General features: G+C 40.2%; 1 protein-coding gene across 2 annotated transcripts; it reads left to right on the top strand.

The window, feature by feature from the left end:
- The first annotated feature begins 241 nt into the window (after positions 1 to 241).
- Positions 242 to 22683, top strand: ntn5 (netrin 5). Of its 2 annotated transcripts, XM_023283096.3 has the most exons (7): positions 243 to 449; positions 6437 to 7905; positions 8499 to 8687; positions 11540 to 11689; positions 16191 to 16241; positions 17876 to 17956; positions 19323 to 22683. In XM_023283096.3, the coding sequence occupies exons 2-7, from the start codon at positions 6447 to 6449 to the stop codon at positions 19913 to 19915; spliced, it is 2523 nt and encodes an 840-aa protein (XP_023138864.2). In that variant the 5' UTR covers positions 243 to 449; positions 6437 to 6446; the 3' UTR covers positions 19916 to 22683. The 2 variants fall into 2 exon arrangements, with proteins under 2 accessions (XP_035810060.2, XP_023138864.2); XM_035954167.2 differs by lacking the exon at positions 17876 to 17956 and having other exon boundaries at positions 242 to 449.
- Positions 22684 to 23236: the final 553 nt, after the last annotated feature.

Below are 23236 nucleotides of genomic sequence, written 5' to 3'. Positions count from 1 at the left end.
CTATCATAATAGGTACAAAATGAAATCAAGATGGTCAGTGGGAATCGACATTAGACCATGTAAAACGTTATCCAAACCTGAAAGTAACCAAATACAGAACTGTAACTGAGTCCATACGATCCAATTAAAAAAAGGAAAAGAAGAAAAAACATTTTTGGCTCAGGATTTGGCACAGGCGCGCCGTGCGTCAAGCAGAGACTCCTCTCGAGGTGGGAGCTTTTGGCTCAATCCAGTTTCTATTAGAAGAGACACCTCCCAGCTGATCCCGTTAATTTGCAGCCCTCCTGCCCTCCTCTCTCTCCTCCTCCAGGACTCGGCGTGTTGCCCCCTCCCGGTAGGTCGCTCTGCTCCTCTGGATGTTCGGACACTTGCTGCGCTCCTCTCCATGATCAGGAGGGACCGCGGGAGCAGAACAAGTCCGGAGAAGGAGAATCACTGGGAGGCACATGGTGAGCTCTTGTGATTGATTTCTCTTTTTTTTTTTTGCATCATCCCTCGAAATGTTATCTGCTGGACATCTGTGATTGGCTACTTGAGGTGTTTGTGAAGTTTTATCTCTGCTCGAGTCGCTGTGAGGAGCAGCAGCGAAGGAACCGCAAGTCCAGATTGTGTGTTTTTTAGTTTGTTTTTTGGCACTATGGGCAAAAATAAGACAGTAATTTAGAGGGAAACATGTGAAAATATGCCTTATATATGACATTATATAACATTTTAAAACTGCATTGCGCTTTTTAAAATCTGAAACTGATTTACCAAACAGACCGAGGCTTCATATTTGGCCCGACATCGCTTTTATTATTCTTATTTTATTTCTAATTTAACTTATTTGGAGCGGATGAACCCATAAGACAAGTAAAATAAAGCGTTCAATGCTATATTATATTATATTATATTATATTATATTATATTATATTATATTATATTATATTATATTATAATAAAAGCCCCTGTTAAAGTTTTTGTTTACATTTTTTTTTGTTAAAAACATATTGGGCCTGAATTACCTCCTAAGAACTTTTTGTGCAACTGAGGCAGGTTTATTACTGAGTCTCTGTATATGTGTCTTTTAAAATATTAATTAAGGCATGTAGTTGCTTGTCATTATGTATAATTATAAAATATCAAAAGCATACTATGATCAGAATTTCTAGACTTATCCTAAATGCCAAACATATGCACCACTATATATATATATATATATATATATATATATATATATATATATATATATATATATATATATATATATATATATATATATATATATATATATTTGTTTAAATCTGTTTGATGAGACTGTGATAGCCTCGTAATATATATATATATATATATATATATATATATATATATATATATATATATATATATATATATATATATATATATATATATATATATATATATATTATCGTTCCTCTCTGTGAGATAAAGTTAATTGAGTGCAGCTAATTTCTGTAGTACAAGTGCAATTATCTGAGCAGAATTGAGGCAATTAGTCTCCGGACTTTACTCTCAGCTCTTGCCAAAGTAATCAAACTAAATATGATCAAAATGTATGTTTAATGGACCGTGGCAAGTGACTCATTAGTCTAAATGCAACTCTCGCAACTTGCATGTGGCCGCAGGCTGTTTGCCTTTTTAGGTCCGTTTGCAGTTCGTTAGTTTTCCTAAAATCCCTTTGCAGGAAACACTTGCAGGAAAACGCACAGTCGAACAGGCAGATTGCGCCTTTTTCAGCATATAGGGCTAAAATGTTACACCCGGAGTCTCGAACGCTCTTCAACTTAATTAACCCAAGCTGTGTTTTTCTTTTCAGAATCATTTTTAAAACCAGTTTAGATAATAAATTAGCTGACACAGGTCATGGGTGCGTTTTATTTGCTTTCATAAACGCGCAGCCCTGCGTTTTTTTTTTTTGTTTTGTTTTGTTTTGTTTATTGATTCTCATTATTAAGCCGCCATATGACACTGTGTGGATTTAATTGAAGCACAGTTAAAACCAGAGGCCTTGCGTTTTTTTTCCCATCATGCCCGGAGTTGTCTTTGGCCTGACTGCAACATGGAATCACAATGATTTCATTTCCATCTGTTTTTCAATATCATCATGTGAAGCTGGAGCTGCATTTAAAGCGTCCTGCCAACTTGTGAGGCTGTAAAGGGGGAGATTTGACAGGAAACTCGCCTTTAAATATCAAGCGGGTAACATGTGTTTTTTTATTTAAAAGTGAAGTAAGCAAAGCTTCTGGGTCACTGCAGAGGCGGAGAGGCACCTTCCAAGTGCCTGTGGAGGTACAGTTGGCCCCTGGGGGCCCCGCATATGCACCAGGTTGGCAGTTTGTTGGAGGTGCAAACGTGAAGGACAGAGGCCCTTAGCTAAAGATACAAGCAGTGATAATCCATTTTGTGCTGTCTGTTGCTTCCACCTCCTGGGCTGCCCCACTAAAATTAGATTATTACACCTAAAACAGAACCCCTGGAATCTGCTCCGTGTGGAATAACACACACATGGGCTTCGACCGTGCAGGCAGGAATGCAGTTTGGGAATACAGACCGCATGCATAGCCTCTCTCTTCTCACCCAGATTCCAGTGTTGTATTTCTGACGGCTGAGGACAATTGCAAATTAACAAAGGTGTCAGTTTGGTAACATGTGCCAACAGGTGCCTTGGTTCAGCTTCAAACATGTCGGCTATAAGAGAGAGCTTATATAATTGATCATATTTATTTAAAGGCTCCGTGTCTTGGAGCAGAGTTGCAATATAGAAGCCTGGGAAATCTTCCTGGCAACCATCAGACTGATATAAACCTGTCTTATTAAACTGCACAGCCTTGTGTTTATTTACCACGATTCAGCCCTTTGAAACGCGTCACAAAGTAGCAGCGCATTTCCAATTCAATACATTTCCCCTCCGTCTGGTAGGCCCGAGCTGCTGCCCATGACGAGGAATGTTAAAATGTGTGAGACAGGCCAAATCCAGCTCATCTGCTCACCAGAACAGCTTTCAGACCCAGACAGGCCTGCAGCTCTAAAGTGTGAACAGGTCAAAGCGAGTTAGCAGGTAGCAACAGAGAATACCACACACTGGCTTTAATTAGATTTCAAAATAAAGCTCGTTGCTCATCGTTTAGCAAGAAATCACAAAAGACGTGCGTGTTGTGAAAGAGAAAGTTGACTGATAAATTCTTATAGTGCTGCTTCTTGTGAGGTGATTCCCATTTTCTGCTGCTCTTCTAATGCAACTAAAAACATGCAGTGGTAGAAAATATGAGCATACAGGAAAAGAATATTTGATTACACATTTTACTCTATAACCCTATATTACTATACCAGTAAGAACACAGACCCAACTGGTATAAAACTTGCTAGGAGGAGTTAAATACTGCAAATATAAGTTTTCCTATTTCATATTCAATTCAATTCAAATTCATTTCCATCGTGTCAATTCCCAGCATGTCATCTCATAGCACTTTACGTATTTTAAACAGACACTACAGGTCAAAAGTTTGGACACACCTTCTCAGTCAATGCTTTTTATTTGTTTGTATTATTTTCTACATTGTAGATTAATGCTGAAGATTAACACTGTTTTGTTTACAACATAATTCCACATGTATTCTTCTACAGTATTGAGGTCTTCAGTGTTAATCTACAATTTATAAAATAATTAAATAAAAACCATCGAATGAGAAGGTGCATCCAAACTCTTGCAATTAATTTTGATACATTTTTAAAGATATGATTCACCTTGCAAAAGAAAAGGCAAACTGCATTTGCTTGGATTAAATGTTGCAATACAATGAAAAATGTGCACATGAGCTTAAATCGCTCCACGCTATCAATCAAATGCTTCGGTTTCTGCTCTCGGAAATAAATGAAGACTGCAGAGCACGAACATGAGCGTCGTTCTCTTCGCTCTCCACTGTTCGACTATGCTGTAAACATGCCCCCAGGTTGTCAGCAAGTATTTTTCCAGCCCCTTGCCAGCCAAGCATAGCTGCTTCTAAAGATCACCCGCTGGAGATGTTGTTGATCTCATCACACCACTATTTGGCTGTATAAGCTATTTGGAAGACGAATTACTGCCAAGTAATTTCAAAACTTCCTCAGTAGAGACATAAAAATGAATGCACATTTGTGTTATAGTCATTCTTTGCATTTTAGACTTTATGTTGCAGCTACAGGGGAGAATAAAAATGAGATGAAATTCAAGCAAGGCTCATTTTGCAACTAATACGCATTAATAACAAAAAAAAAAATTCATGTTATTCTCATCAAGAATCCGTTCATCTTCAACGTGCTCTTCCGACATGCCGCCTGTGTGAATTTATGGAAAGCGGCGGAGAAAAACCGTTGAAACCATATCCGGTGGGTTATGTTGGTGGTGCCAGACAGATGATCTGGTTTCGGGAGAGGAGAGAGTCTGGATTTGGCCTAGAGGGGCGCATTAAAAACCTCAGGGGCCTCTCTCAGATGAGCATCCATTTATCAAAGTGGTTGTAATGGGCCAATGTTTAATTAGTCATGTAATGTGACAAAGACAAGAGCAAGTGCATGTCATGGGAATGTTAAACAACCTTTCCCTTTCTCCTCTAGCCTTGTGTGTTTTCACCCGCCCCGAGCCTGAACCTCAACTGCCTACGCTCACTCATAATTCCCCTATCCAGAATGAATTCTTCAGTATAATCTCAACAATCCACTACTTCCCTGAATCCTCTAATAACCTTTGCCCTGCTCACATTCCCTTTGAAATTCTTGCCCCTTATTGTACAACCAGTATATTGACTCCATATGTAATCAGAGGCCTAATTAATCATCCGATCGACTTATAAGTCTTGCTTTTTATCAGCACGTTCAAATTCCCGTGGGGCATGTCTCGACATGTCAGGAATGGCCAGCCGAGGCATTCTGGACCCCAGGAATGTGGCTCAATGGGACCAGGGTCACAGTCAGACCTCTCATCACTACACTTGTATGCTTTAATGCTTGTAGTGTTTCCTGTAGCAACACCTTAAAACACAGTCGCATGATACACCTCGTCTTCCCCTTTTGTCCTCAACCAAGTTTGACTGGCTCACTTTCCAGCGCGTCTTTGTTTTCGGAGGTCAGGAATGGAGCGGTTTGTCCAAGGCAGCCGAGGGAGTGCTATGGCCTCCATGCAGGCAGGCCCCTCAGAGCTGTGTGGTCCCTGAGGGAAGCCTCATATTTCGGTTGTTGGCTAATTGAGCTGGATGACGAGGCCGAAGAGGCTCTCAGTCCCGTCCTCTCCTACGGGTTTGGTTTATGCAGCCCTGCTGACTTTGCTGTCAGTGTCAAACGCTTGTTAGGACACCATCAATCTCACAGCAGTTAAGAATATTCCCAGAACAGAATGAAGGGGGCAGGTGATAGATGTTCAAGGAGATGGAAGAGCAGAGGGAAAGTTGTTTGAAAATGCGGAAGAAAGCTAGTTATTGATGAGAAAACGACAGGTAAGAATTGAGAATTTCTCAAAAGTCAAACAGGAAGGTGATGAACTTTCTTTGCAAGCAGAACGGCTTGTTGGGAAATGTGCTTCTGGGCTTTTACGTGAGCGGTTAAAAACAATAAATCACTGGTTTCAGTGAAACTAGGTGCATTGTTCATTTTGTCCACATGCCAAAATTAATGTTCTCCAGTATCAAGTCATGACAGAAGAATAAATTACATTCATCACCAGTTGTAACAGACGGGAAGGGATTTGTACGCACTGTGGCCTTACACAAGTCTGTGTTTGTCTTTACCACGGAAGTACCCAAGCAGGGGCTCAAGTCGAACACACATTTCGAGCTATAAATCATTTCCTACCATCCTAAGCACTAATCTCCAAACCCTCTTCTTCCCTCCCCTCTTTCCTTTCTGTCTATTTTCTCATACCGTCTATTCTGGACAGTGACACTGCGCACTGCTCGTGCTCAGGCCCTTTGCTTGCAGCGCTGACCAAGGGTAAAATGATTTAAAAAGAGAGCAATAAATGTGATTGATGTGGTCCAGCTCTGGGTTTAGGCCCAGCTGTCGGGCATGTTTTTTGTCATTTCAGACAGATCTGCTGGGTGCGCGCCCTTCTTCACCCACACTCATCCACTCATTTTGGGGTTGAGGGGAGTTTTAAGATGGATACGTTCATGAGGGTTGTCAAGGTTATGGGTTCAAACCGGTGGCTGATACTACTGTGAAGATCGGAGATTACATTTTTACGGGATGAGATCTTTACTGGCATCTACCAAAAGCCAATAAGATGCAGTTGAAGCGATGCAGCGAGCTGGTATCATGTGTTTTCAATAAAGGCACAGGTGGTCTATCTTAGATTTCCGTCTTCGGCTTCAAATGCACGTCATATAAATCAATCAGTTAATGTTGTTTTTTCCTTTTATGATCTAGCTCCCATGGTTTTCTCTTAAATTTTTTTTTTCTTCCACAGGCTCGATGACATGATGTTCCTACCCTTTTCCCCTCCCCCCTCCACCTTTCTCTTTCCTGTCTTCCTTCTGCTCCTCATTCTCCTCCCTCTGTCCCTCTTCTCCTCCCCCCTTTCCCACCCCCCGTTGAGCTGGACTTCACCGCATGACCCCTGCTACCATCCAGATGGCCGTCCACGACACTGCCTGTCAGAGTTCATCAATGCCGCCTATGGGGTCCCGGTCAATGCTAGCCACTCGCTACAAGGGCCTGACTATGACAGCAACATCACCACATTAACTGACCTTCACAATCCCCACAACCTCACCTGTTGGATGACCCATACAGGTCCTGACACCGGGGACTGGGTCCTTACGCTACCACTGGGTCGCCGCTTTGAGATCACCTATATAAGTTTACAGTTCTGCCACCAAGGGGAGCCATCAGACCCCATCTCCATCTCCGTCCTCAAGTCGATGGACTACGGGCGTACCTGGAGGCCAATGCAACACTACTCAAGCAACTGCCTCGAGAATTTCAGGCTCCCCTCCCAGACCATAGCCAAAACAAGACACCAAGAGACGGAGCCCCTCTGCTCAGACCCTCGGCCCCTGCAGAGGCAGCGGGGCGGCATGGTGTTGGCTTTCTCTACACTGGACGGACGGCCATCGTCTCCCGACTTTGACTACAGCCCCACCCTTCAGGACTGGGTGACGGCCACAGACATTCGTGTGGTCTTCCACCAGGTGTCCAAAGATATCAAAGTGGGTAACTTGGATAAGACGGAAGACGGAACACATGATCTCAGAGGGACTGGTGTTCTGAGGTGGAGATCAGGCTACAAGGGCCGCAGTGGAGATCAGGTTGATAAGTTAAACACAGATAATACACTGGCATTTTTTGACAGGGAGATGAAAAAATCAGAGAGGAGGGGGAGGAACAAAGGAGAGAAGATAGATAAACAGGGCAGGAAGGGTCACTATAAAGGTACAGGACAAGGTGAAGATGGGCACAATGTGACCAGCAAGGAAGGAGGGGATAGTTTAAGCACGGACACACTTGCTCCTCCAAAGAAAGGTGGAAAAGGCAGAGGGCGTGGTCGCAAGAAGGAAAACAGTCATTGGCTGCCTTGCCCCAATGGGGGCTGTAATTGGTCGGTTGAGGGGCAGAGCAGGAGCAACAAAGGGCGGGAACTGAGGAAGAGAAGGAACAATAATCTCAACACAAGACAAAATGTGAGGAATCTGCAAGTGCTACAGCCACCTGCTTTCATGTCTCCTGTCCGAGCTCCTCTGGCGCTGTCTGACCTGCAGGTTGGAGGCAGATGTAAATGCAACGGACACGCTTCCAAGTGTCGCCGTGACGACGCAGGCCATGCAGTGTGCATATGTGAGCATCACACAGCAGGGCCGGACTGTGACGTGTGTGAGGATTTTTACTTTGACAGACCGTGGCATCGAGCTACACCCACTCATCCAAACCCCTGTGTCGGTGAGTCCTGCACGCTGCTGACTAAAGCTATGTTTAAAAAAAGTTACACAGGTTCTCCCCCTTTTTAAACTCCACTCACTCCAGTAAGTGAAGTCACTGAAATAGCTCAAACCAGACATCTGCTTTCAACATTCACAATCATTTTTTCCATATCCAACAGTAGACCTGATGGTGCTAGATTTTTGAGGCTGATCCAGGTGCCAGTATTCGAGAGTTTAAAAATCTAAAAACAATATGTCAGCTACTGTTCTGTTTTTTTCTTACATAAACACATTACATGAAAACATTAAATGTGAGTTTTTGAAAATTAGTGACTAAAATACATACTAAGAGGGATATTTTGCTTGAAAAACACACTTTGTGATGGAAAAATTATGCCTGGAATTTAGCTCTAACCAACACCCAGTCAAAAAATGTGACTACAGCAAACATTTTGCTTGTTTGAGGTCAAATTAAAAAGAAACTTTGAGCATTCCTCACATTTTTATCAACCCCTGGGTTTGTACATTTACACAGAATAATCCAAAACGTCAGAGAGGATTTCTTCCAAGCATGTTCTTCTTTGGTATTAATTATTTTTTTCCTTTGTCCAGCCTGTGAGTGTAACGGCCATTCAAACAAGTGCCGCTTCAGCATGGAGGTGTTTCAGCAGTCGGGCAGGCGCAGTGGAGGTGTGTGCCAGAAGTGTCGCCACCACACGGCCGGACGCCACTGCCAGTACTGCCAGAATGGATACACCCGCGACCACAGCAAGCCACTCAACCACCGCAAGGCCTGCCAACGTCAGTCACTAGATGTGTGTGTTTAGTGTATGTGTGGTGGGGGTCGAGGGCTGCACTGGCTGTAGTGGTGCAGCCAGATGTTTTACGCAGGAGTGGGCAAGTTGAAACCATTACTTAAACTGGGATGGCACAATGTCTCCTTAAGTTTTTTTTTAAATCATATTGCTGAGGAGGGGTGCACATTGGCTTGGTGGTTAGCGCCGTAGCATTGCGGCTAGAAGATCCCTGGTTCGTGTCCCAGCCTTCCCAGGATCTTTCTGCATGGAGTTTGCATGTTTTCCCTGTGCATGCGTGGGTTTTCTCCAGGTTCTCCAGCTTCCTCCCACAGTCCAAAAACATGCTGAGGTTAATTGATGACTCTAAATTGTCCGTAGGTGTGAATGCGAGTGTGATTGTTTGTCTCTATGTGTAGCCCTGTGATAGACTGGTGATCTGTCCAGGTGTCCCCTACCTTCACCCAAAGTCAGCTGGGATAGACTCCAGCACCCCACGACCCTAATGAGGATTAAGTGGTGCGTAGATAATGGATGGATGGATGAATATAGCTGAGCTCAAAATAGTAATTATTTGTTATTAGCTTATTCAGGCAAGACTGTAATGTAGAAATTCATGAGAACTCATATGTAGTATAACAAACTTTTTTAGTGTAGCCCTGAGTTGACTATCAATCAATCAAAGTTTATTTGTATAGGCATTTACAACAGCCCAAAGGGTGACCAAAATGCTTGACTAAAAAGTCTGGAACGGTGGATAAAGTTATACATCTTAACTGCTGAGACAGGTTATACTACTAACTACAATCTAAATCACATTAAATAGATATACCTAAGACATGCATGTCAAAAATGTCTTGTTGTGCTAAGGACACCCACCAAATTAAGACACATTCATCCAGCCTTTCTTTTTAAAAATTTCTTTCAGCTGCTGGTTCTGGATCAGTCTTGCATTGTTAGTCAGTTTGTACCTGTTGTTTTGTTGTTTCTAAAGAGGGTTTCATCTCTGCAATTTTTTTACGAGTTTGTACAAGAGCTTCAACTAAATCCACAACAAAAAACTAAATCATACACAATTTTGTTACTATAAACATGTACAAACTGATTTTTTTTTTATTTGCATATGTAAAGCAGATGCATTTTTATACAGTCTTTACATTTTGTAGTGATAATAATAGAAAATTTTTAAGGTGTTCCAAAATGATTGTAAAAATTCTGAGGTTGGTCAGTACTACATGAATGGGACAATGGTCACAGTGAAATGGTTACGCCAGTTAGTTCTGCTGCAAAAGTAGTTACTGGACGCAACTCCAGTTAGTTCTATGAATATATGCGTATAGCCTTCTAACAAGCGACACTCTTGGTTGTGTGAGGTGGCCAGAATAGACCGATCTATGGTGTCCATGACCACCCCTTGGCTCCATCCCTGGCTGAGGACACGGAGGAAGTGCATGACGTGCACCTTTGACTGACTGTACATTCCTGGAAGATGAAAAGCAAATCAAAGTGTGTGACAGTGTTTATGTCTGACTGTCTGAATTTGCGTCGCTGTGTGTGTGTTTACATGACCGCTCTGTCTCTGTCCGAGCGTACAGAAGTGTTTATGGGGTGGTTACATTGTGAGAGAGGACAGCTATTCCTGTTAGCGATAGAAAGTCAGACAAACCCCGCCGAGCTGCCACCTGTATCCCCCCCCATCGTTACCGCCAGTTGGCATCTGATGTGACCCCTAACCTTTGACTGGTCACATGTCCAGAGTGACTGTGACACTGAAGCATGCTCCTGCGGAAGCTTGGCCCTTATATATCCAGAGTTTAATGAGCTCCCAGAGTTTACACACGTGCAGGCATGAAAAAAATGTAAGCTAGAATTAAACATCCTCGTTGTTTATCACTATTTATGCAGGAAATAATACTACTTGCAAATTCATAAGCTCAGCAACAGAGTGGTAGATCTGAGCTTTAATTTATTGCCGCTATTCTCACTGAGTTACCATTTAGAGAGTGGTGATATAATCAGTCATTTTCCCCAGTCGGGTTGTTTGGACTTCTTGTAAGGATTTGAGTAAACATTCTTCGAGTGTGAACAGAGCTGCTGAAGTGTGGCTTCCTTTCTCTATCTGTCTTCTCTCATCGGGTCTTATCCTGTGATAGTAGTGGTAAATAAAAAGCTTTGCTATGTAAACTATGGCAAATCCAGGCAGTAATCATTAGACAGCATCATGTCCCATATTGAGGGGAATAAAAGAGAAAATTAATTTATTAGGAAAGATTGGTTTGGTTTCCGTCTGGATGAAGGTGATTCTTTCTCACTAAAGTTCCCTCACAGAGGAGTTTGTCTTTGTTCACCTATCAAGACAGCTACAAAATAAACTCTCTGGTGTTAGTAAAGGTCTTTTGTCTTGTTCACCCCTCAAGGACAGATGCCGGCTGTCATTCAGGATTAAACCTGGGCCCTGCCAGTGATGGATGCTCTTCTTAATCCTGTCTGTTTTATGTCACATAGTTTTACTCAAGTTTTTTTCTTATTATATCCTTCAAGAAATGACGAGAGTTCCCTTCAACTCTCCATAGTAGTGTTTGCTTATTTTGGATCACTGTCAGTGAATTATTGGCACCGGCAGACAAAGTTACAGAGACTAGCTATAGAAATGCTGAAACATTTAACAGAATAACAGCCAGGTGTTTTCCTCGGTCGCTGGTAGAGAACAAAACTGAGCAAAGAAGAAGATTAATCTTGGACATTCAGGTGTCAGATGGATGACAACAGTTTACATGTTGTTGGTGTTGTTTAAAGGTATTGAATATAAGAACTGATTCCTCTGAATAAGACTCTAGCCTAATTTTGTTTCTTTTCCAGCGTGTCAGTGCCATCCTCTGGGAGCAGTGGGTCGCTGGTGTAACCAGACGTCAGGTCAGTGTCTGTGCCGAGATGGAGTGACTGGCCTCAGGTGTAACCGCTGTGCCCCAGGATACAAACAGGGAAGGTCCCCTCTGAGACCCTGCATACGTAAGTTTACCGCCTGTTCTGATTTATATTCCTGATCTGATCAAATATGGAGACTATTAGGAAATATGACAACATTTAAAACCACTCATCCTTTATCTATACGCCACTGGAAGGGGGCTGGAGTCTATCCCAGCTGACTTAGCGTGAAGGTAGGGGACACTCTGGACAGGTCACAAATCAAACACACCCCTACATATAGAGACAAACAATCACACTCACATTCACACCCATGGACAATTTAGAATCACCAGTTCACTTCAACCCAGAGAAAACCCACACATGCGCAGGTAGAACATGCAAAGTCCACGCAGAAAGATCCCGCAAAGGCCGGGATGAGAACCGGGATTGTTTGATTGAACCGAGCCACTGTGCAGCCCCATTTAAAACCAACTGTATTTATTTTCCTGATAAGCATTGAGTTATCTTATCAGTGACCAGCCCTCAGTCTTATCTATTTTCATCTAAACCTAAGAAAAATAGTTGTGAATATGACAAGCAGCTCTCTGCTAATGGACATCAGAAAACATAGCCTTCTTGTTATAGCAAGCTTTCGTTTGTTTATTTTGGAAGACTAGATTTGATGGAAATAATGAGCGTAAACCTAATTAAGATGTCCTCTTTGCATTCGATATGTGTCACCCTCTGGCATTTAATAGGTTGTTTTCAGCCATGACAAAGTGACCCCTTTAATTTCTCCTTCAGTCTCATTTGTTCGCGGCCTAAACAGATTAAACCATCCTATCAAGCTCTCTAAGCCTTTATCAAATAGTAGCTCAATATAAAAGGAGCCGCTGCCCTCCAGACTAATTTGGCCCAGTCACCCTGCGTGTCTCCCTTTCAACATCCCTGGAGACGGTTTCCACAGCAGTGTTAACATGAGCTGACTGCTACAGGGAAACCTCATCTCTCCCTGATCTGGGAATCAAGAGGATTGTTGCTACTCATATCTCTGTACATGGCCAGCACCAAACTTCAGCCAGGAGTGATAATCCACGTGCACGTCCCCGGCTAATCGCACGAGAGCCGACAACTACACAGACTCTGACGCTGTGTAAGTCCCAATCAGGTGACATAGGGAGCCCACAGCGAGGAGCTTCACACCTGTTGCACACCTCGAAATGCCTCCGTCACAGGCCCAGACCCATAACTCTCCCAGTGAAAGGAGTGAGTGAAAGAAAACCTTGTTTGTTTTTACTGCCAGACCATCTCGGGCTATGTATAGCATCTCTCAACCCCCACCGCCACCTCCAACACCTCACCATCTCCTCCTCTCCTCTTAGACAGTCCTAAAGGCATGCAGTGACGCTAAACTCAAACACAAACCCAACTAAACCATTTCATCTGCACCGTAAACATCCCAGGAAGGATGTGTTTGTTGTCAAGCTCCACAAAGACGACATATTAAGTCAAATTCAGGCAACAAGACACCAATGCAAGAAAGTTACATTAAGTCAAAGTTGGCTGGTGCTATAGCTACGATAGAGTTTGCTAAAGTTGCTCCACCAAGGCTGCTCAGTCGTATTATTTCCAACAGATGAAATCTTGAAAAAATTCATGGCAGAGATCACGGCAACATAGAATGTGGACATTTAATATGTTGCATCTTATGCATGTGTACTTTATGTAAGAATGCTGAATCACATGACGTAAATATGTAGCGGGCGGCGGGAATTGATGAGACTCGGAAACATTCCCACAATTGAATCAATTGTTCCTTGTATCATTTCCGTCGGAAAAGTCCCAATAAGTCCGCAGCGGTTGATTTGTAGTAGGATTGCAATCATGTGATCGTCAGCAGGCAGCTGACGTAGCATTCTTGTAGTCATAGTTACAGTGATGCCGTGCCGCTATCTCGCAGTGATACAGAAATTTTTAACAAATCCGTGGATCCAGACTATAAGCTGCATCACTTTCAAAATCTAATCACTTGGTCCTTGTGTCATTTCTGACCTTCCCTGAAAATTTCATCCAAATCTATTTGTCCCTTTTTGACTAATGTTGCTAACAGACAAACAAACAGACAGACAAACCAACACCGATCATTACATAACTCCACTGCGTTCCTTGGCGGAGTAAAACCTTCTCTTTAGCTACCCAGCTAAAAAGCAACAATTAAGATAGTTGAGCTGCACACAGAGTCCCATCCTATAAGCTATTGTTAAATAATTGACTACATCCTGGCCTTCCTCACGGTGAATTCTGAGCTCCATCACAGCTGTTTAGTATATTTTTATCTTGCTGCCAAAGCCTGATGTGGTTGCTAATGTGAAAATATTACACATAGCCTATAACACAGAAAACACATTTTATTGTTTTAGTGTAAGTTGCTGTTGTTGGATAAGTTAAGATTAGGCTAAAAATTTCACTATTGCTAGTCAGTTATTATTATTATTATTATTATTATTATCATTATTTTTTTCTGTTAGAGGGCTTTGTGAGTTTTTTTTCTCTTCTTCTCTTTTCTCCTGGATCATTTAAAGTTGGTTCGAAAAAAGCTATTACATTAAATTATTATGACACAAAAATTACCAATCTCACCCCAGCTTGTTGCTAAAAAATTGGCAAGCCTTGTTTACCTCAGGGGGTTTCAAATATTTTTGCCACTGTCTCATATTTTATATTCATTTTTCTCTCAAATGACTTTAAAATGGTTCAAAAATCTACAAAAAAAATGTGGGCTGAGCCAAGCCCCCATGTTTTAAGATCTTCTGGCTAAAACCTCAGTAAATGTACTTACTATTTACTTCACTTTTGTGATTTTTTTACATCTTAGTAAATAGCTTTTCTTCACAACTAAATGAAACAATAACTAAATACAGTCATTTAATGAGAATCATATCATTTAAATACCTTTAATTTATATGAATAAATTAAATTAATTGATCACATTAGTTTCAGTGTGTTTGTGTAGAACAAACACAAAACAACTGTATGCAATTCACATGAACTTGAAATACCAATGAAGCAAAATAAAGTTTATTTTCTTGTGTTAAATTAACATATTTCATTGGTTAATTCAACATTTTACTCCTCACAATTACTGTCATGTTGTTGATTTATTTTGTACTTTTAAATATTTATTTAAAATTGAATTTATTTAAGCTTCCTTTTTTCATCAAAATAATTGTCATTATAATATATTCTTTACAGGCCCTTTAAAAACACAAAATGCTTTTATAAAACATAAAAAAAACACTGAAAAACCTAAAAACTAATGTGAACTAAGACCCATAAAGGCTATAAAGCATAAAGAGAGAAAATGTCATTAATAAAATCACTGAAAGCATTTTTTAAAAGTTACGTTTAAAGGTGATTTGATTTTAAGTGAAAACATTATTAAAGAAGAATATATTTTAAGTAGGATAAAGGTAGTTTTGGTATGAGGGGTAAAACACGGCCTGCACAGCACTGAGTGAACACAGGTAGCCTGAAATGCTTTATTACAACCCCTCATTTATACTATAAGTACATACAGACACACACACACACACACACACACACACACACTTTCCTGACTTTTAAACATGGGGGACCGTCAGCTGGGTGGGGTGTTGGGTGTCACTGGCCCAGTTGTGTCAGAGAAGACAGAACATTGACGGGGGAACGGAGCGTGAGCTTATATGGCGACGTTGTCACACACACACACACACACACACACACACACACACACACACACACACACACACACACACACACACACACACACACACACACACACACACACACACACACACACACACACACACACACACACTTTTACAAGAGGCCTGGGTAATGCATGTGCAGCCAAACAGGTTGTTCATTTTCCGTCCCCAAGTTCACTGACATGCAGCCAGTGAGGGAACTTTACTAGACTCTGTTTAATGTTTGGGACAAAACCATGCAAGAAGTGAAGGTCTGACCTTATTAAATTACAGAAAGTAAAGTTTGTATGTGTGTGTCAGTGTCACAGGGTTTTCAAATGTTTTTATTACAAACTTTGTAAATCGTCATAAATAAGATAGAAATATTGATAGAAAGCAAAGGGACGACCTTACTCTACTGGTATCTCACATTTTCTATTCATTTTTCTCTCAAATGACTTTAAAATGATTCCAAAATCTACAAAAATAAACGTGGGCTGAGCGAAGCCCCCATGTTTTAAGATCTTCTGGCTAAGACCTCAATAAATGTACTTAGTGTTTACTCCATTTTTGTGATTTTTGACCTCTTAGCAAATGGTTTTTCCTCACAACTAAATGAACAGCAACTAAATACAGTCATTTAATGAGAAATAAAGTTTGTGTGTGTGTCCATGTGTGTGTGTGTGTGTGTCACAGGGTGTGTTTCTAGGCCGTAAAAGGACCACACACTCAGCGGTTTTGACACTTGCTTATCTTCTGTGCGGGCATGCCTCACGTACCGAGAGGCATTCAGACATAACTGCAACAAACTGACAGCTCACGACGCCTCCCTGTATCTCGTCCTGCCACCTCTTTCAAAAGCCTGTTTATGTTTGCAGGAATCCAAGAGGTCGCTCCGACGCCGGTCTACCAGCCTCAGTACAGCATAGGTGAGTTAACCAAGGCATTATTCTACGTTCTTATTTGAAATTCAGGTGAGCAATCAGGCCGTTTCATTCACTCAGTGGCCACTTTATCATGTGAAACCTGATACAATCCAATACAATGGCTCCTCCATAAAATCTAGCGTTACGAAGCTTCTACATTTCAGTCTTTCATGACTTTGTCTAAATTCAGCTTAGTGTTCATTACTGGGGTCATACAAGATAGTAATATGCATTCAATTCTACATATTCTTCATATTTTGTTCCCTTCATTTAATGGAATAGACAAAACATTAGAGACATTTTTGAAAACACTCTTGCGCATATGTTGTGTCCGTCTTTCATATCTGTAATTGTATTTGCTCATTGTAAGTAATGTAACATATTTATTTAATTGATTTTTTAAAAAATTATCAACGACAAGTTTGTTTTGTGACTATTTTTTTTATTTTATTTGCAACAATTTGATGAGGCACCTCGATTTTCTAAACAGGAATTTCACTGAAAAAGAAAATTTCTGGCTAATATGTTTTTTTTATTTGTTTGTTTTTTAAATCCTTGTCTTGATAGACAGTTTTTATGGCCCAATAATATTATAGTGCTTATTGTGGCCAACCTCTGAGTTCTCCCACTCCCATGCTTGTATTTTTTACTACCGTTCAACAGTTTGGGGTCACTTAGAAATGTCCTGATTTTTGAAAGAAAAGTATTTTTTCCCCAATGAAGATAACATTGAATTAATCATTGTAGACATTGTTAATGTGGTAAATGACTATTCTAGCTGGAAACGGCTGATTTTTAATGGAATATCTCCATAGGGGTACAGAGGAACATTTCCAGCAACCATCACTCCTGTGTTCTAATGCTACATTGTGTTAGCTAATGGTGTTGAAAGGCTGATTGATGATTAGAAAACCTTTGTGCAATTATGTTAGCACATGAATAAAAGTGTGAGTTTTCATGGAAAACATGAAATTATCTGAGTGACCCCAAATTGTTGAACAGTAGTGCACATTTTATTAATAAATTAAATGGAACGTGTGTGAGATTTAAATTAAAAAGTTCAACAATCTCCATTGGGAGGAAATTATGCTTTTACATGTGATGGTATATTTTGATGGGTTGCAGTATGAGGAAGGCATATATATTTAAAATAATCCTTCAGTTGTAAATTCTGTGAATCAATATTTCAGCACACCACATCTTACCATAATAATAAAGCATGACAGAAGTTATAAACGACAGTTGTTTTATTGAGCTCCTCTTCTAATTTAATAACAGGTTCTCCAGCTGGTGTCAGCTCACGTACAACATTCAGATTTACGGCACTTGTATGAAACCATATATCAAATCTTCCTGTGAAGGAAGTGGGCTGTATTTTTTTTAACAGATCAGTCCTTGAATTACTTCGGAAGGCGCTCCTCTGACTCCTCATGAGGTAGCTAACCACTCCCTCCTAGCGGCGGCCTGAAGAATGTCCCACCTGCTGCAGTTGGGATCATCTGTTAGTCAAAGGATACTGTGATGACAAATAGAAGCAGCCATATTGTAATTAGGGGAAAAGACATGTGCTGATATGTTTGCTGTGAAATGATACCCTCTCATTTGATGCGTTCTCAATCTCTCTCTCTCTTATGTAGCGGAGGAGTGTGTTTCCTACTGCCAGCCCTCTCAGGTTAAAGTCAGGATGAACTTGGAGACCTATTGTCTCAAGGACTATGGTGGGTGTCAGGTTTTTATTTATTACCTTGTGTAAAAATTATAATAATGGGTTAAAAATTTACTTTTTTGCTATTTATTATATTACAAACCTTCACTACCATTCAAAAGTTTGGGGTCACCCAGACAATTTCATGTTTTCCATGAAAACTCACACTTTTATTCATATGCTAACATAACTGCACAAGGGTTTTCTAATCATCAGTTAGCCTTTCATCACCATTAGCTAACACAATGTAGCACTAGAACACAGGAGTGATGGTTGCTGGAAATGTTCCTCTGTACCCCTATGGAGATATTCCATTAAAAACCAACTGTTTCCAGCTAGAATAGTCATTTACCACATTAACAATGTCTAGACTGTATTTCTGATTCATTTAATGTCATCTTCATTGAAAAAAATTGATTTTTTTTCAGAAATAAGGACATTTCTAAGTGACCCCAAACTTTTGAACCATAGTGTAAGTCCATATTAACTCGTATTATCTTTGGGGTCAGTTTGAACCCATTCAATGTTTAATGTAAATAATGACTTTTCCTAATTCAATGGGGACAACTGGGTAAACATTAAGTTAATGTGTTATGTTTTTAATGTCCTGTACACATTGTACAAATCAGTGTTTTTTGGGGTCCATTTGACCCCAGGCTTTCAGCTGTACAAAGCATTTGTTTTGGTTGTTTTGGATGATATTGAGGTCACTATGATATTCAATTTTGGAATCTTCAAAAAGCTTTCAGGCCCTGAACTTCTTGAAATTGTGTTTGTTTTTGCTGCGGTCAAATTGACCCCGAACATAGTACATGTTACTATGCTCGATAACAGAAACTGCTTTTCATTCTAAGTGTTATAGGTACCAAATATATGCACTTAGAAATAATATAAAGCCATCAAAACACCAAAAAGACATCTCTCTCCAATTTTAAGTCAGTCAGTGAGATTTTTTTTGTGATCTGCAAGCTCCTCCATAGTCGTGTACCAGATATTCTGGATGTATGAGGGGAGTGGATGGGGCTTGTTTTACTGAAAGGACTTTTTAGATTTTAGTCAACAAACAGACATGAAGTACCTGACACATAAACTTGGGGAACAATTTTAATTATGATAATTTTCTGGAGGTTTAAATTACTGGAGTCAAATTAACCCCAAAGATGAAAGATGTTAGTAAATTTAGAGGTAATATGTGGGTTAAAACAGCATTTGTATTGACTTTTTGAAACTGCTATAATGTATAATTAGAAATCAAATAGATGTACACAGAAAAGTGAACCAAATCTTGCTTGCTCAAAATGTTTAAAGACTATAAAGTAATGATAATGGCAGAATATCATGTCAGAGATGTCTAAATATGTTGTTTCTGTCCTGGTCAGTGCTGAAGGTGCAGGTCAAAGGGATGGAGCGTTCAGGTCCCTGGTGGCAGTTCTCCATCTCTGTACAAACTGTTTTCCGAATAGGGTCTACCTCCCGCGTCCGGAGGGGCCCCCAGTCCCTCTGGGTCCCCGACCGTGACCTCGGCTGCGGCTGCCCCGCCCTCCACGTAGGCCGGACGTTCCTCCTGATTGGAGCCGAGGAAGGAGAGCGGGGCTGGGGTCCGGAGGAGAGTCGCCTGGTGGCGGACCGCTCCACTCTGGCCCTCCAGTGGCGGGAACACTGGAGCCCCAAGCTCAGGGGCTTCCGGGGGCAGGACAAGAGAGGACGCTGCCCCCCGAAATCCACAAACAACCGCCAGCACTCCAAGGAGCACAGAGGGCCTCAGTCTGGGTACATCCCCCCTCACCTGCTGACTGAGAAAGACTCCGAGCCCCACGGTGGGAACACACACTCTGGGAAAGTGGACGAGACTCAGGCCTCAGTGGCGTCACACACACTCTCTCACACAGACAGACAAGTTAAATCCACTGAGCCGACCCCTTCTGCCTTTTCTACACCTGCTCTGGTGTGTTCCACTCTAAACCCTGTGTAAAAACCACAAGAAGACATAAAAAAAGATTCGAAGACTTTTATCTTTCATCTGCAAAACGAGACAGGGAGTTTTTTTTTTTTTTTTTTTTTTGACTTCTCTGGAGGTTCCAAGAGAAACCAGAATGAAATTGTCTCCTGAGTCAAAAGAAACCTGAGAGAACTCAGAAAGCACACACACATGTTTCCTCTTGTAACTATTTGTGCTTTTTAGAAAATGTAAAGCAGTAAAACTCACGGATGATGAAAATATTCCACCAAGACAAATGGCTGTTTGAAATATTATCAGAATTTTAACATTTTCTACTCAAGAGCTTTTTGAAAATTAAAGCCTGAATTAACTCTCAAATGTCATCCAGTATTATACTCATGGAGATTGTTTTTTTTTTTTTTTCACAATATCAAGTTGTCACTACAACTATTGTGGACTCAAAAATTAATAGTAATAATATTATTGTGATATCTGTCCTAAAAACTGAAATATAAATAATAATATCGATATCAGGCAAATTCATTTTAAAATTTGTTTATGTGTGTTTTGTCACTATTTTGCCAAAGAAAAATGTTTTAAGTGTTATGAAAGAGAGTTTATAGCCAGAATTACACTGTATGCTATTTATGTTGGTCCATCCACCTGATACAGTAGTTACTAAAGCTGGGTTATTTACATTTTTATCATCCGTGTATTATTTAAATGAGGTCAATATTTCCTTTAGTAAATATCACCATTATCATGAGTACATACTCTACTGTTCAAAAGTTTGGGGTCACTTAGAAATATCCTTATTTTTGAAAGAAAAGTAGAAGATAACAATAAATGAATCAGAAATACAGTCTAGACATTGTTAATGTGGTAAATGACTATTCTAGCTGGAAACAGCTGATTTTTAATGGAATATCTCCATAGGGGTACAGAGGAACATTTCCAGCAACCATCACTCCTGTGTTCTAATGCTACATTGTGTTAGCTAATGGTGTTGAAAGGCTCATTGATGATTAGAAAACCCTTGTGCAGTTATGTTAGCACATTAATAAAAGTGAGTTTTCATGGAAAACATGAAAATACCTGGGTGACCCCAAACTTTTGAACAGTAGTGTACATATTGGGAAACTCCTACTTGAGTCTTTCATTTAACCAGCAGTATTTGTAGATTTACTAGAATAATTATAATTACAAAAAATGACCTCTATTTATGTGCACAAAATATTTGATCAAATTCAACTTACTATTAATGTTTTCCTGTAAATTAGTCCAAAGCAATATCAACTTTTGTATTTTGAGTTTATATTAAAATTGAATACAATGAAATTAATTTTCTTCCTTAGAATTTGCTAAATTTAAATGTTTATCTCACATACATTTTCTATGACTTCATATATGGCTAAAATGCCATTTTCTTTTACACCAAATTTCCTCAATTAAAACTGTGAATTGTTATTACACCTACAACAATGTTTTAATAGAATTTGAGTTGCTTTTTCTCTGCTTTTTCAGTGGTTGGGGGAAAAAAAGAATACAGACTCCTCTTCCCTCATACCTTGCAGTCACACAGTACAATATTTTGGGAAATTGACTTTATCTACAATCTGTTCCCTCGCTGGAGCAGCTGACACACAGACCAAACTAACCCCGGCTTGATTTTCTAACCGTGTAGGAATCCTCAGACAGGTCGTTAGGAGCCCAGATATGGATCTTAAAAGCATCGGTCCAACCTGTCGTCATGACTTCTGTTTCCATTTGGGAGATATAGCGTCATGGCTCAGGGGAAATGATGATGATGTGTGTGCGTGTGTGAGTATTAAGACAGATGGAAAAGCTCCTATTTGTTGAGCAGGCATGTTGTTTTGGTAGCTCCTGTGTCAGTGATTGGCTGTGCTGCTCAGTTGAAGCCTCTGATTGAAAATAAAAGGAGAAAAATAGACTCGCTGAGTGACGACCTCGCAGTCGAACTGGACATACGGTACACCGAGGGGGGCTGGAGTGTGCCTTGGAGCGTCTTTCTCTACTCTTATGAGGTCCTAACGTCCGAACAACCACCTGGCGGCTTATCCAGGCCCCCAAACAACCACATCACAAAGTCCTGTGTGTAATTACATCATGCAATAAATTATCCAGATGAGAAATAAATTTAGTCAGTAAAGAGAATCCTTTTAAAAGTTACTTGTATCTTCTTGAAGTTTAAGAGTTTGGGGTCACTTAGAAATGTCCTTATTTTTGAAAGAAAAGCAGAAAATAACATTAAATGAATCAGAAATACAGTCTAGACATTGTTAATGTGGTAAATGACTATTCTAGCTGGAAATGACTGATTTTTTTAATGGAATATCTACATAGGGGTACAGAGGAACATTTCCAGCAACCATCACTCCTGTGTTCTAATGCTACATTGTGTTAGCTAATGGTGTTGAAAGGCTAAGTGATGATTAGAAAACCCTTGTGCAATTATGTTAGCACATGAATAAAAGTGTGAGTTTTCATGGAAAACATGAAATTGTCTGTAATCTGTAAATATCTCTGGTAAATAGGCCTACAGGTTTTCATTTTCATCTAATTTTAAAGATACTGTGTGTGTATTTTTTATTGTCATTTTTCTAATTTTTCCTGTGTGTTTTTGTTCATAGAGAAATGTTTGCAATCTGTGTGTTGCTAAATTGGCTGATTCATGTCAAGGTCCCCTGGTCAGATCTGTGATGCTAGCTGGTGATAAAGATATTATCCCTATTTTTCTCCACTAAGTAATTTGAAAATAAAAAATATAAATTTTGTTTCAATATGGGGTAAAAGCTACTAGCATTTTGTACTACTATAAACAATGCCATAATTAATACATGAACACTTCACGAGAATATAACACCATTAGGAGCTTCTTTCAGCTCAGTATTTTGATTTCAGGACCTGTAGAGTTACTGTTTTGGTTCATTTTCATTGCTCTCATTAGCGTTGCTTTCAACAGCAGGCAGCTGTTTTTTAGTGAAAAGGTTCTAAAAGATAACTGTAAGCTGTACTATCGAACAGACGGACAAAGTTAGCAACTGATAACTGAATACAATAGAGCACTGAGCAGCTGAAGAGAGAGATGTTTCCCTCAGGAGATGGTGGAGACCAAATCAGAGTTGAAAGGAAAATTAACTTCAGACTTACACTACTGTTCAAAAGTTTGGGGTCACACAGACAATTTCATGTTTTCCATGAAAACTCACACTTTTATTCATGTGCTAACATAATTGCATAAGGGTTTTCTAATCATCAATTAGCCTTTCAACACCATTAGCTAACACCATGTAGCATTAGAACACAGGAGTGATGGTTGCTGGAAATGTTCCT

This window comes from Amphiprion ocellaris, chromosome 23 (assembly GCF_022539595.1).
Source record: "Amphiprion ocellaris isolate individual 3 ecotype Okinawa chromosome 23, ASM2253959v1, whole genome shotgun sequence".
In the NCBI taxonomy this organism is placed as follows: Eukaryota; Metazoa; Chordata; class Actinopteri; family Pomacentridae; genus Amphiprion; species Amphiprion ocellaris.
The sequence above is the reverse complement of the archived record's forward strand: the minus strand, read 5'-3'. Positions and strand labels throughout refer to the sequence as shown.

Coding starts and splice junctions, on each gene's coding strand:
- ntn5 (XM_023283096.3), top strand. CDS start 6,447: ATGATGTTCCTACCCTTTTCCCCTCCCCCCTCCACCTTTCTCTTTCCT. Junction 7,906..8,498: donor TCATCCAAACCCCTGTGTCG/GTGAGTCCTGCA, acceptor TCCTTTGTCCAG/CCTGTGAGTGTAACGGCCAT. Junction 8,688..11,539: donor CCACCGCAAGGCCTGCCAAC/GTCAGTCACTAG, acceptor TTTCTTTTCCAG/CGTGTCAGTGCCATCCTCTG.